Source organism: Podarcis erhardii, assembly GCF_964252035.2.
Source record: "Podarcis erhardii genome assembly, chromosome: 4".
In the NCBI taxonomy this organism is placed as follows: domain Eukaryota; kingdom Metazoa; phylum Chordata; class Lepidosauria; order Squamata; family Lacertidae; genus Podarcis; species Podarcis erhardii.
The window spans coordinates 2,766,559-2,780,266 of NC_138508.1; the positions used below are offsets into that span (position 1 = coordinate 2,766,559).

General features: G+C 44.2%; 2 protein-coding genes across 9 annotated transcripts in view; one reads left to right on the forward strand and one right to left on the reverse strand.

Moving 5' to 3' along the window:
* LOC309340953 (uncharacterized protein) overlaps positions 1–13,708 on the forward strand; it is a 233,778-nt gene that overhangs the window by 146,023 nt on the left and 74,047 nt on the right. For 4 of the 8 annotated variants that reach the window (XM_081860244.1, XM_081860247.1, XM_081860248.1 and 1 more), the window contains one exon: positions 4,350–4,432. In XM_081860244.1, coding sequence (XP_081716370.1) covers positions 4,350–4,432 — 83 coding nt within the window. Of the gene's footprint in view, positions 1–3,292; positions 3,786–3,982; positions 4,065–4,349; positions 4,433–6,317; positions 6,445–8,766; positions 10,392–13,708 lie in introns of those variants that run through there. The other 4 variants (XM_081860250.1, XM_081860245.1, XM_081860246.1 and 1 more) reach the window with 4 other exon arrangements.
* LOC309340965 (uncharacterized protein) overlaps positions 1–13,708 on the reverse strand; it is a 156,591-nt gene that overhangs the window by 117,589 nt on the left and 25,294 nt on the right. The window lies entirely within an intron of this gene.

Sequence of the window (13,708 nt, forward strand, 5' to 3'; positions counted from 1 at the left end):
CGGCTTAGACTAGTGTTTCCTTAACTACAGCACTAATACTGGGGGGAAACAAGCATTGCCAACCTAATTTAATGAAGAAGTCTCAAAGCTGCTGCAGATTAAGTAATCAGTTTGGAAAGGGACTGCCATCATGCTGGGGCTTCGTAAGGATTGTAACTCAGTGAGATGCCACTCAACAAAGAAATTACATTTTCATTGACCAAATATCTGTCATTCCATGTTAGACATAAACAGCTAAAACTGGTTCAAGAGCACACAGCATTCGTTCTCACCTGGTGACTAGTCACATTGAGTTGTACCTTGGATCACAAATGCCTTGGCTGCCGAACGATTGAAACCCAGAAGTGAGTGTTGCGGTTTTTGAAGGATTTTTGGAAGCCAAACTTCTTCCATAGCTTCCAGTCGGCTGCAGGACACTCCTGCAGCCAATCGGAAGCAGTGGCAGGCAAACACAGAATCATGAAAACTTAGGAAGCAGAAGCTTGTTATTCTAAGTTCCATAGTCCACCTTTCATCTAAAAGTTATGGGGTGGGATACAGCTGCCTTAAAACCATAATGGAGTGTTTATTTCCTGCCCATCACTAGCAGGTCCCAGGGCGAGTAAAAAAAAATAAAAATGGTTGAACCTGATTGCAGTGACCGTAGTGTGGATCCTGAAAATAGGCATCTCATGAGTCGAAAGGTCAGGGTAAAGAGGTGCACCTGCCACCAAAACAATATTGAGCAGAGCAAGAACATAAGCAGTGTGCCTTGCCCTTCCACCTTGTAACAGATTTGAGCATGATGTGCATTGGTCTATCTGCAGTGAGCCCCATCACAGGGAAGGCGTGTGCCCTATGGGTAGTCCAGGAGCTAAAAAGTGGGTCAGTATTTTGGTGTACTATCATAACATGTCTCGATACAAGCTTTTAAACTGGGGCAACAAGGAGACTAATGCGCAAAGAGGGAACTTTGCTTCGTCTCTGCAATTCACTTCCACAAAGTGGGGGCAGCTTTGCCCCTTTTAGAGCTCAGCCACACTTACCTTTGGACCATGCTTCTTGGGCACAGGCTCAGCCTTTAAAGTTCCATGTCTGAGTGCCCCCCCCCAACTTCTTTGCCCCAGAACTTTGCCTGGGAAAACCTGCTCTTTTCGGAACAAATGGCAATTCGGGTTTTCTGTGGATTGCTCCAAATCCCAGAGGTTCCAAGGGGCTTGAGAGGCTGAGATCTCAACAAGGAGGGTCTTCCAGGAGGTGGCCAGAATCGTAGAATCATAGAATTTTCGAGTTGGAAGGGACCCTGAGGATCATCTAGTCCAAGACCCTGCAAAGCAAGAATCTAGAAAGAGACCCTTGGGTGGAGGTTGAGAAATACAGTGGCAATCGAAACCCAATTGCAAATCAGGTTTATTACCAAAATTTACAGACTTTCACCTGTTTGCAATGAGCAAATTTGTTTATTTTATTTACTGAATTTATGTACCACCCTATACCCTATAAAACAAAAACAATGGCTCCTCTTTCTTGAAGGGCCCCACAGACCTCATGGGACACCAGAGCAGATTCCCTTGTTGCTTTTTTGAGTTGATCAGCAATGGGGATTGCATTCCCTTATTTACAGGAGGGCTGTTGCTAAAGGACATGACATGCCCATCATGCTTAGTTATGTATTAGGAACACAGGAACATTTGTGTGCGTGTGCGTGTGTGCATTTGCAAACTACCCCAGTCTCTTGAGGTTTGAGATTCCAGGGGTCTCGGGCACTTCCCCAGATTCAGTTTCCTTGGAATGAAGGTCAGCAGAGACTGTGGCGTCATTATGATATCTAGTTTTATTTACCCAGATACACAACCGGAGTGTAGGAAGGAGGTTCTCGCAGCATCAACACCCAAACAGATCTTGCTTCTCTATTAGTCGCAGCTTTGGCTCCGGCACAGAGGAAGCCGGTCTCTGGGTCTCCCACAACTCACTCTGGGTCTTGCTTTCCTATCTAGACAGCCCCTAGACTTCCAACAAAATATTAAAATACAATAGTCCATCAAACATTAAAAGCTTCCCTAAACATAATAACAACAACCATTTTCAGTCCATTGAATTAGCAATTAAGCATTTCTGCAAAGGGAAATGGCATATATTTGTATATTAGTATAAAAAGCATGCATAGGAAAGTATTACTCATTTATGATGAGAATAGGATTTATTTCTTTTGAACTTCGCTTGGTTCCTCCTCGGCAGCCAGTGCCATTGTTTCAGCAGGACTCGAACTCAGGACCCGCTGCCTTGAGGGACACCTAAGAGCAGCTGGGCAGGGGAAAGGTCTCCCTGGGGAGGTGGGGGACTCTCCTTCCTTGGAGGTTTCTCAGCAGAGATCGGACGGCCATCTGCCCTGGATGCTGGAGCTGAGATTCCTGCATTGCTGGGGGTTGGACTGGATGACCCTGGGATCCCCTCCTCTCTCTCCACTCCGGAATTCCAGGAGGAGCTTCCTTGCCTCCTGCAAAGCCCTTTTCCCTGCAGGCTCTTCCTCTGGTTTCTGGCCAAGGGAGGGAGATGCTCAGAGTCCAGCCAAGAGCCTCACCCCCAAAAGGATATCTGGGCATGGGCGGAGCCGGGGGGGGCCCTTCAACAGTGTTGGGCGCCAACTGTTACGGCAAAAATCTGGGTGCGAGGCTACTCTGCCACCCAGCTCATCGGACTAAGTCCGTGGGTCCCTGCGGAGGAAAATGAGCTCAGCCGGAGACAGGAGCAAACTGCAGAAGATCCAAGTTTATTGCGCAACAGGTTCAAGGCGAGATTGAACAGTGAGAAAGGGGTGACATGAGTTTTTGAAACTCCCTCCATGTCCCAGAATACAGTGCAAAACACGTCATGAATACATCACAGAAAGGTGGGGTTACACAGATCAGCACTTCAGGAAGGTGGGGGGGTTACACAGATCAGCACTTCAGGAAGGTGGAGGGGTTACACAGATTAACATATGGAGGAGGGAGGGGGGAATATGCAGAGCTGGAGATATGCACAGATAAACACTTCCTGGGGATGAGAAAACAATGGTCTCAAATATGCATAGCCTGCCACCTGACATTGCCTGGAGGAAAGGCTGATCAGAGATTTGACCGGATTAGGGTCTTGACACCTTGAGGGATTATGGAGGACAGGGGAGGGGTGATGGAGTCCTAGAGAAATTGAGCAGATATATTGTAGCGAAGAAGGTGAATAAGACATGCCCCCCCCCCTCCGTAACACTTAGGGAACCATTTCCCCCCCTGTCCTTCAGATTTTGTAACAAAACATTGTATTTGCTTTGTAGGATTTGCTAGAGCTTCTCATTTAGACGGACAGAACTTGGCAGAAGACCAAAGGGTTCCTTCCGATCTCTCAGAGGCTTCCTGAGAGCACAGATGGATGAGCAAGACTCACCTGGCTCTGGAACAGGAAGAGGCCATGCCATCCAAACTGGGAGCAGTGGGGGGTTATGGGAAAACTCTGTGCAGAAGATCCTGGGTGAGGAGGACACCCTCCGCTCAGAGGTGCAGAACCAACAGTTGAGTCAGTTCTGCTGCCAGGAGGCCAAAGGACCCCGAGAGGTTTGCAGCCAACTCTACCACCTTGACCGTCAGTGGCTGAAGCCAGAAAGGCACACGAAAGCTGAGATGCTGGACCTGGTGATCTTGGAGCAGTTCCTGGCTGTCCTTCCTCCAGAGATGGAGAGCTGGGTGAGGGAATGCGGAGTGGAGACCAGTTCCCAGGCGGTGGCCCTGGCCGAAGGTTTCCTCCTGAGTCAGGCAGAGGAGAGAAAGCAGGTGAGAGAGACTTTCCTCTGGATACTCCCAAGGGGCTCCAAACAGGACGGAGAACATCCCATAATGCTCTGCTGATGGCCCATCCATTTTCTGGGAAATGCATCCATGGAATGAGATCTAACACCCTTCAAGTCTTTGTCATTCTCTTTCTAGTATTTCTCACCATTCTCTGTTTTGAATCCTTGTTTCTTTCTCAGGGAAAGGATCTCTTTGCAGAAATGGACCTGGATTCCTGTGAGGCAGAGAGGCCTCCGTTGGACACCAGAGAGAGGCCACTGGGTAAGGAGGAAGGAGTTTTTTCTCTGCTTACTCTCATTCTGTTGGTTTTCCAATTCATCTGTGGGTTCTTTTCATCTTGTTTTGGAGGGAGACAGTTGGGAACAAGGGTCCAGAGGAGGGGAGATGTATTTCTGCACAAACAAACATATGAAATGGGCAAAAGCGTCCACCTGCACTCAGCAGGTAAGGCTTTCTGAAAGGCCCATCTTTAGTTAGAGATGCCCTGTTTCACCTGTGAGAGAAGCAGGCACTCCTGGCATCCTGATTACGTTTTTTCTCTTGCAGGAGACAGAATGATGCCGGCAAGACCTCCTGATCCGCCTTTTCATGGGGGCAGAAGGGAAGCAGCAGCTCTAGAACCAGATCAGGTCAGGGGAAGCTGCCTTGTGGGGACAGAGGCTGAGGGATGGAGCAATGTCATGGACTGGTTGGGCACAGAGGAATGGTGGGAGGAAGCAGCCGGGGAACCACGAAGGGAAGACGTCTCAGAGTCCAAGGAGTGGAGGTGGAGGAAGGATGAGCAGTGAAAGGGAGAAGCCTGGGAAGAGGAGGTGTCAGAGGCTGAAGGGAAAGCAGGGCTTAGTGAGCTGGGAGACTCTGTGGCAGAATGCAGTCCAGAATCAGAGGCAGAAGAGGAAGGAGGTGAGTGGGCAGAGGGAGGGCGAGAGACAGAGTTGAGTCAGGAGAAGGCGGAGCCACCGGTGGCTCCCTCTCCTTTTGCCAGAAGCCACCCTCCCTGCTTGTCTCTCAGAGCCAGGAGACCAAAATAGGCTTATTTTAATTGTAGATTGATCACTGAATGCTAAAATTGTTTTCTAAGGAGTGGACAAATGAGAACAAATAGTGGCCTGGATTCACCTAACCAGCCCCATCGGATGAAAAATGGGGCCTGCCCCCCATTCCTCCCCCTCTCCATGCTCCCAGGAACCCCTTGAATTTGGCTTTACAGCATTGGGAGGGAACTCCCTAGAACAGCACATGAGGAGAGAAGAAGAAGAAGAAGAGTTTGGATTTGATATCCCGCCTTTCACTCCCTTTAAGGAGTCTCAAAGCGGCTCACATTCTCCTTTCCCTTCCTCCCCCACAACAAACACTCTGTGGGGTGAGTGGGGCTGAGAGACTTCAGAGAAGTGTGACTGGCCCAGGGTCACCCAGCAGCTGCAGGTGGAGGAGCGGAGACTCAAACCTGGTTCCCCAGATTACAAGACTACCGCTCTCAACCACTACACCACACTGGAGAGGAGAAAGTGGATCCTTCCATCTGGCAAACTGGAATCCCTGCATAGGCAGAATGATTTGAAAACCACATGTGGAGTACCACCTATTTGCACAGAGACGAATACCCATAATTAAAATGCAGAATAAAATAAGCACCCATAATTAAAATGTGCTGCAAACCAATCCTATTGAAACAACACCAGTCAGGCTCGCAAAAATCTATCATTTGCCCAATAATAAATGCTGGAAATATAATGCGACTGAAGGTACCTTCTATCACCTTTGGTGGACTTGCCCGAGGATTAAGGCCTTCTGGGAAATGATTTATAATGAAATTAAGAAGGTACTTAAATGTACTTTTCATAAGAAACCAGAGGCATTTCTCCTGGGCATGGTCGGCCAATTGGTGCCAAGGAAGGATAGGACATTTTTTATGTATGCCACCACAGCAGCAAGGATCCTTTTAGCAAAGTATTGGAAGACACAAGACCTACCCACGCTGGAAGAATGGCAGACGAAGGTGATTGACTACATGGGACTGGCAGAGATGACTGGCAGAATCCGTGACCAAGAAAAAGAGACGGTGGAAGAAGATTGGAAGAAATTTAAAGTATATCTTAAGAACTGCTGTAAAATTAATGAGTGCTAAAATGTCAAGCGAAAGGAAAACTCAGAATTATAGCTGTAACTGATTAAGTATAACAAGAAACTAAAATAAGAAGATGTAATTAAGTAATTGGAGTGAGGGGTTGTTGAAGAAAGTTTAAAACAGGGATGCAGAAAAGGGGAGGCAAGGGGAAGTCTGGGAAGCAAGGTTTATGAAAAAGAGGTTTTGAAATTATACATGTTTATATGTTTTTGTTTGTTTATGTGTGTGTGTTGTTTTGTTTTTAATCTGTGTTGGAAAATCAATAACAAATTATTATAAAAAAAAAAGAAACAACACCGCAATTTACAGGAAGGAAACAACAGAGCATTGTGTAGCAGATCATATTTCTGCTGTCTAAGAGGAGGACATTTCCCTTTTTCTTTTAGGGTCCAGTGTGCTTTGAAGACGTCTCTATTCGTTTCACGGACGAGGAGTGGGCGTTGCTGGATCCTGACCAGAGAGCTCTGCATAAGGATGTCATGGAGGAGAATCGTGGGATCGTGGCCTCTCTTGGTAAGGCTCCCTGTGGGATTGTCTTATATGCCAGGAAATTCCAAAAATACCTCTATGAGACGAACCTCATGTATTTTTACAGATCTCAACAGCACTCCCTATAACACCTGGAAACCCAACACCCCCACAATAAAGAGTAACTTACAGTTTTTTCTTTGAAAAATCTTCCTCAGATTATTCCTTTTTCTACCACGATTGGGCTGGTCTCAACTGTCCAGGCCATCTTAAATGTCAGCTTCAGAATTGTTAGGAAAGATAAGTAGCTTCAGGTTTTCTGTTTTTGTTTTTGCTCCTGTCAATCTTGGGTTGACCAAAGAGAAGACTGACATTGGAGATGGAGGGGATGCCATGACTGGGCCAAACAAAATTCATCCCAGAGAAGAGCTTACTGAATTTCAGGTAGAAGTAGCAGTGGTGATGATGATGATGATGATGATGATGAGGATGATGATACAGTGGTACCTCGGTTTACAAACTTAATCTTTTCCGGAACAGGACTGTTCTTAAATCAAGATACCACTGTAGTAATAATAAGAATTTTTATTTTTACCCAGCCCATCTGGCTGGGTTGCCCCAGCCACTCTGGGCGGCTTCCAACACACATATAAACATGAAACATAAATAAGAATAATCTGATCCCATATAAAAAGAATAAAATGAACATCTTACACTAGAGGCCAAAATTGTGGAAACCTTTTGTGAAAAGTGTATTTCTGAGGTTTGATGGCTCATAACACTACTTTTGTGTGGAGTAATACCGTAAAATTATATAGCAATGGAAAGATAATTTAATGAATAAAGTAATGCAATGACTTTTATGAAGGAGTATTTATTGGAACAGCAGAAATAAAGAAACAACGTGAAACCTTTGGTGACCATTGGTAACCTTTAGCTTTAATTACGGCCTTACAACGCCTTCACTTGAAGTGAACCAAGTTTTTAGTTCTGCAGCTGTAATAATGTGAAACCAAGACTGAATTATTGCCTGTTAATTGGGCTTTATTGCTGGGTTGCTTCTGGCTAACAAGTTTCTTTAGGCGGCTCTATAGATTTCCGTTTGGGTTAAAGTTCCCAGGCCATTCCAGCAGTGAAATATCATTATCTTGAAAGCATCTTTTGCACACAGCAGCAACACAACATAGAGCTGAATCCTGTTGAAATAATACATAAAAATAAATATATATAAATATATATAAATGCTTCAGTATCTGGGAAAAGATCACCTGTGGAACACTTCAGTTTGGGCTCAAGTATTTTGTTTATGCATTTTGGAGAATTTATATTCCCATTAATGATGCAAATTCTGCCCACACCTTTTGGTGCCATACAACCCCAGATCATCACACTGTCTGGGTGTTTCACGGTCAGTGTAATGCAAATAGGATGTAAATCTTATCTGAGTCTTCTCCTCGGGTATTTCATGCCATCACTACCAAGCAAGGAGATTTGGGTCTCATTGCTCCAAATAACACTCTTCCATTGTTCTGCTGTCCAGTTAACATGGGTTTAATCTTTTCAACCTTTGCTTGAGAGATAACAATGGCTTTTTCTTAGAATTCTAACATTTAGACCAGTCCTTGCACTCAACTTCACATTGCATTGTACCATGTCATCTTGTATCCACCCAGATGATATTCTTCTGTCATGTAGGCACAGTCTCTTCATTCTTCGATCGTCACTTGCCTTTGTGCACCTTTTCCTGCCTTTACCACTCTGATTTTGTAGTGACTGAGTCTCTTTATACCTCTTCAAAAATATAGAAAGGCCAGTTTTGGTGTAGTTTTTCCCAATCTTTCATCCAATTTCTTCATAACTGTAGCCTTGTTCACTTAATAGTACAATTTTACATCACTTTCTGGGTGATTAGTCAACTCTTTGTGCCATTTCTTTAATTTGATTATGTTTTTCAACCTCACTAAATGACCAACTTGATAGCAATCACATAAGACACTGACAAAAGTCAACCAAAGCAAGTTGTGCTTCCTTTTTCTGGTTATTTGGCTATAAGGTTTGATAAAATATAGGTAATTGAACAAACTTTGTTGGATTGCATTCTTGATTACATTCTTGATCAAATTATCTTTCCATTGATATATAAATTTATAATATTACTCCAAAAGAAGAACTACACTTTTTCCCAAATGTCTTCCACAATTTTAACCACTACTTTATATCAAACAAAGCAACATTCAACAACTCATCAGAATCTCATAATAAATATGTTGGTTAATGACAAACAACACAGTTAATGAACACACACCCAACTCCCTTCAGTTCTCTATTTGTTCCTAAGACTCTAATCCCTTTTTGTCTCCATTGCAGATTGTGATGAATCGGAAATTGAGAACAAAAGTGACCACGATAAAATCCCCAGGGAGGAGAAGCCATGTAGAAATTTGGAGTGTGGAGAAAGCTGCAGTCAAAACTCCCATTCCACTTCCCATCAACAAAATATCATTGGAAAGAAAGTCTATCAGTGTGTGGAATGTGGAAAGAGCTTCAGTCAGAGCTCCAAACTCACTTCGCATCAAAGAATTCATACAGAGGAGAAACCCTATCAGTGTGTGGAATGTGGAAAGAGCTTCACTCATAGCTCCTCTCTCACTTCCCATCACAGAATTCATACAGGGGAGAAACCCTATCAGTGTGTGGAATGTGGAAAAAGCTTCACTGAAAGCTCCCATCTCATTTCCCATCAAAGAATTCATACAGGGGAGAAACCCTATCAGTGCGTTGAATGTGGAAAGAGCTTCACTAATAGCTCCTCTCTCACTTCCCATCAAAGAATTCATACAGGGGAGAAACCCTATAAGTGTATGGAATGTGGAAAAAGCTTCAGGCACAGCGCCGATCTCAATTCCCATCACATAATTCATACAGGGGAGAAACCCTATCAGTGTGTGGAATGTGGAAAGAGCTTCAGTCACAGCTCCCATCTCATTTCCCATCAAAGAATTCATACAGGGGAGAAACCTTATCAGTGTATGGAATGTGGAAAGAGCTTCAGGAAGAGCGCCAGTCTCACTTCCCATCAAAGAATTCATACAGGGGAGAAACCCTATCAGTGTGCGGAATGTGGAAAAAGCTTCAGGCACAGCGCCGATCTCACTTCCCATCAGAGAATTCATACAGGGGAGAAACCCTACCAGTGTGTGGAATGTGGAAAGACCTTCAGTACAAGCTCCTCTCTCAATTCCCATCAAAGAATTCATACAGGGGAGAAACCCTACCAGTGCGTGGAATGTGGAAAGAGCTTCAGTACAAGCTCCAGTCTCACTAAACATCAAAGAATTCATACAGGGGAGAAACCCTATCAGTGCGTGGAATGTGGAAAGAGCTTCAGTAACAGCTCCAATCTCACTTCGCATCAAAGAATTCATACAGGGGAGAAACCCTATCAGTGCGGAGAATGTGGAAGGAGCTTCAGTCAGAGCGCCAATCTCACTTCCCATCAAAGAATTCATACAGGTGAGAAACCCTATCAGTGTGTGGCATGTGGAAAGAGCTTCATTCACAGCCACAGTCTCACCTACCATCAGAGAATTCATACAGGGGAGAAACCCTATCAGTGTGTGGAATGTGGAAAGAGCTTCACTCATAGCTCCCATCTCACTTCCCATCAAAGAATTCATACAGGGGAGAAACCCTATCAGTGTGTGGAATGTGGAAAGAGCTTCATGAAGAGCTCGTCTCTCACTTCCCATCAAAGAATCCATACAAAGATTGGAAAAACCATTATACAGCTTTAGGAGCCTGGCAAATCCACACTGTTTTAACCAGGCCTTTTTCTTAATGACATCTAATGCTATTTTAACATGTGATGTTTTGTGTTTTTATGTTGTGTTTTTATGTTCTAAGCCTCCTGAGACCTGTGGGTGTAGGGAATACAGCCACTCTTAAATTCCTAGGGGTCTTTGCGCCCCCCCATAAAATATTTGAGGAGGCCACCCCCCAGGTTTTCTTTGTGTGTTTTTTTCAAATGCAACTTTTTTTCTTTCGCAACTTGCCATACAATTTCGCTTTCAATTTGCCCTTTTAAGAAATTTTTAAAACCGCACAAAGGTCATGAGAAAAACAAAATACAAGAAAATACAAACGTGGACAGGTCCCATCTTTGCGGGCCAAACGCAAAAGTTGCTTTAAAGGAGGCTTTCCCAAAGTTGGGTCCCAAGCAGCACCTGGGACTACAGTTTCCAGCATCCCTCCCCATTGGTCCTGCTAGCTAGGGATGATGGGAGTTGTAGTCCAAAAACAGCTGGAGACCCAAATTTGCTTTAAAGGGAAAGTGGGCTGGCCCTGTGACATTTCCAGAGAGCCAAGACTGTGCAGGGGACCCCAGGACTCACCCCCCCCCCCAGGAGACCAAGAGAAAGGGAAAGAATCCTACTTACAGCCTGCCCAGGAAAAAAAATCCCACCTTCCTCTTTGAACTAGCTAACTATCCAAGTTAACTATCCAAGCCTAACTCTGACCCCAACCCCAGACAAAAAGCACTGCCCCAGAATCTGAACCATCCCCAGTACTGCTAATTGGAATTTATAGAGCGCAAAACTGAAATTTGATCGGCACTTCAACCTCTAGGGAGCTTCTAGGTGCTTTCTGCGCCACCTAGAGTACCCACAGAATTGTGGCTTCTACTGGCAACACACATAGGAGAACAAATGAAAGACAAACACAAGGGGCAGGACAAAACCTGGAAAGGGCCATACCAAATGGACATCCGGTGTGAAGAGGTCACTTTCCCCACTGCTGAACAATGCCACAGGTAGAGGAGATGGAATGCTAGAAGTGTTCTCTGGGGCAAGGGGAGCTGCTTGGAAATTGAAATAGGGGCTCAAAATCTTACTTAAGGCAGCCCTGTTCAGGGAAGTTTTTAATCTGTGATATTTTAATGTATTTCTGGTTTTTATGGAAGCCGCCCAGAGTGGCTGGGGAAACCCAGCCAGATGTGCGGGGTACAAATAATAAATTATTATTATTATTATTATTATTATTATTATTATTACTTTTTAAAAAAGTCACTGCCGTTATAGGCATTGCCATTCAAATGGCGTGCATGCATCATGTGATTGATTGTGCAAGGCCCCCCACCAATATTTTATTCAATTTCCCAATTAAATAAATACATAAATCGCCTCCCTTTGCACATGTTCCAGCTTGTCAATATCCTCATTTATGCTTTTTAAAATTTATTTGCCCTCCATCTGAAGATTTTATAATATAAACATACAGGATGAAAGCATGTCATTCTCAAAAAAAAAAAAAAAAAAAAAAAAAAAGACAAGCCAGAGAAATCTCTCATTTTCTACTTTTCTTTTTTTGGATGGAGTTACAAACTTTGTTGATCAGGGAGCTGCTTTGGAAGTAGTGCATCTCGATTTCTGTAAGGCTTTTGAGAAAGTCCTCTGTGATATTTATGTGAGGAAGCTGGCCATGCATGCAGGCCCTTACATAGACATTTTTAATTGCCCACCCTGGAGTCCAAGACCACCCCAGAAACATCATACATACATCACAGAAGAGGTGTGGCCCAAAACTACCCCCCAGATGCATCATACCTACGTCACAGAAAAAGCGGTCTACAACAGAAATCTGAGTGCGTTGTTTTTACCTTGTCTGCCAGGTTACCTGTAAATGTTCACTTGACTGAATTACCTGGGGAGCCTGGACATTCTTTTGTAATGATAATACTTAATTCCTGAGCCAGGTCGCAGTCTCACCCTATTCACACCTTAAATGTGCCCTTAAGGCAGCATTTGTGAGGACAGAGACAGTGGGGAGGTTTCTGCATTTCCTTCGACCTTGTAGAGAAATATTTGAGGTGAGTAAAAGAGTCAAAATGGCTTTAGGGCTTTTCCTGTGGGTTTTGGACATGTGGTTTATATATTTATATATGTATTTGCTTGGTACATTTAGGAACATTTATATAATATATCCTAAAAAAATATTTTAACAATTCCCCCCTTGAGAGCCAGGCCTCTTGAGAGCCAGCGTGGTGTGGTGGTTAAGAGTGGTGGACTCATAATCTGGTGAACCGGGTTCGCATCTCCGCTCCTCCACATGCAGCTGCTGGGTGACCTTGGGCTAGTCACACTTCTTTGAAGTCTCTCAGCCCCACTCATGTCACAGAGTGTTTGTGGTGGGGGAGGAAGGGAAAGGAGAATGTTAGCTGCTTTGAGACTCCTTTGGGTAGTGATAAAGCGGGATACCAAATCCAAACTCCTCCTCCTCCTCTTCTTCTTCTTCTTCTCTTAAGGCTATTTGCAAGTGTAGCAGTACACATAGCTGGACATAGGCTATCACATAAAAAAATAATACAGTTGAAGCGTAAGGTTCATAAATATGTAAGAAAAGACAGGTATATGTTCCTTCTTGTGTGTCTGTATATATGTGATTGAAACTTTAATCTATTTTACAAGATGTACTATATATATACACATATACATATATATATATATATATATATATATATATATATAATGTATTGCAAGGATATTAATAAAGCTGGGGGGGGGGGGGAGGAAAGCGTGAGGCAAGGGGGAGGTGGTGCCAGAATTTGGCATCGTACAGGGCAGCACCACCATTTGAGATGCCACGATCCGCCATTGCTCTGACCTCTAGGGTGTGTCCTTTTCTTACCCAGCACCCCAATCTCTGTGCAACAAGAAACTCCAGGGGTGCTTCTCCTTACCCGGGGTTTAGTTTTCTGGGAATGAAGGTTAGCAGAGACTGTGGCGTCTTCAGGATACCTCGTTTTATTTGCACATATATGCAACCTGAGCATAGGATGGAGGGGCTCTTAGCACCCCCCCTTACAGATCTTGCTTCTGCATTAGGTTTCCCATAAAGCCCCAAGCCCAGCTTTGGAGTCTGGCACAGAGCAGGAAATAATTTCAAGAGGGGCAAATCTAAGGTTCTGCACACGGAGATCAGATTCTATCCAATTCAGTTTTCTTTGTGGGGCAGGTATAGGACCATGAGCACTCACCCCAATTTCTTAAAAGTCTTCCCACCACACTTTTCAATGCATTTACCCTTCATTTTCCAAACTGCAAAAAGGCCAGATTATTATTATTTTTTAAGTGGATTTCACAGTTGGGGATGTTTAGCCTGGAGAAGGGGAGACGGAGACATGACTTGAGAGCCGTCTTCAAATACCCAAAGGGCTCCCACATGGAAGATGCAAGAAGCTTGCGCCTGCTCCTGCTCTGGAGACAAGGACCCAAATGACTTGCGAAAAAGGAGATTCCAACTAAAGAACTGT